The following is a 404-nucleotide window of genomic DNA, read 5'->3' as shown; positions in this document are numbered from 1 at the left end:
GAGCCCCATGGCAGGGTACCCGGTGGGCGCTGGAGCAGACCCCAAAGATGGTTTGCCCCGGAGCCAGGTAGCAGGAGCAGCCGGCTCCAGGTGAGCTCCATGCCGGTGGCCGCAGGAGAGGATGGACGGCATGAAAACTCACCTGGGGAGATGAAGAAAGTCTTGGCCAGTTTCTTGTCTGTGGTGATGTCACGGATCTCCTTCGTTATATTGACCAAACGGCCAGAAACTGGGGGGATTCGCCGGAAATCCAGGATCCTGACACACAGAACTTGGAATCATTTCTTGCCGAGCCCGGCTGGTTTTCACAGCGAGTTATGAAAACCGTTGTGAGAGGCAGGTATCCCTCGCAACGGGGAGGAAGAGGTGGGATGAAGGAGCAGTTTCTCTGCCACTTTGCTGTC

At 56.9% G+C, this 404-nt stretch overlaps 1 protein-coding gene across 1 annotated transcript in view; it reads right to left on the bottom strand.

Moving 5' to 3' along the window:
• Positions 1-142: 142 nt before the first annotated feature.
• LOC104168004 (extracellular serine/threonine protein kinase FAM20C-like) overlaps positions 143-404 on the bottom strand; it is a gene marked incomplete at its 3' end in the record, with an annotated part of 3,172 nt that continues 2,910 nt past the window's right edge. The window contains exon 5 of the mRNA XM_009708434.1: positions 143-258. Within this exon, the coding sequence (XP_009706736.1) occupies positions 143-258 (116 nt within the window). The remainder of the gene's footprint in view (positions 259-404) is intronic.

The sequence above is a fragment of the Cariama cristata genome, unplaced genomic scaffold (assembly GCF_000690535.1).
Source record: "Cariama cristata isolate BGI_N322 unplaced genomic scaffold, ASM69053v1 scaffold21799, whole genome shotgun sequence".
Lineage (NCBI taxonomy): Eukaryota > Metazoa > Chordata > Aves > Cariamiformes > Cariamidae > Cariama > Cariama cristata.
Note: the sequence above shows the minus strand (reverse complement) of the source record. Positions and strands in the feature narration are given on the sequence as shown.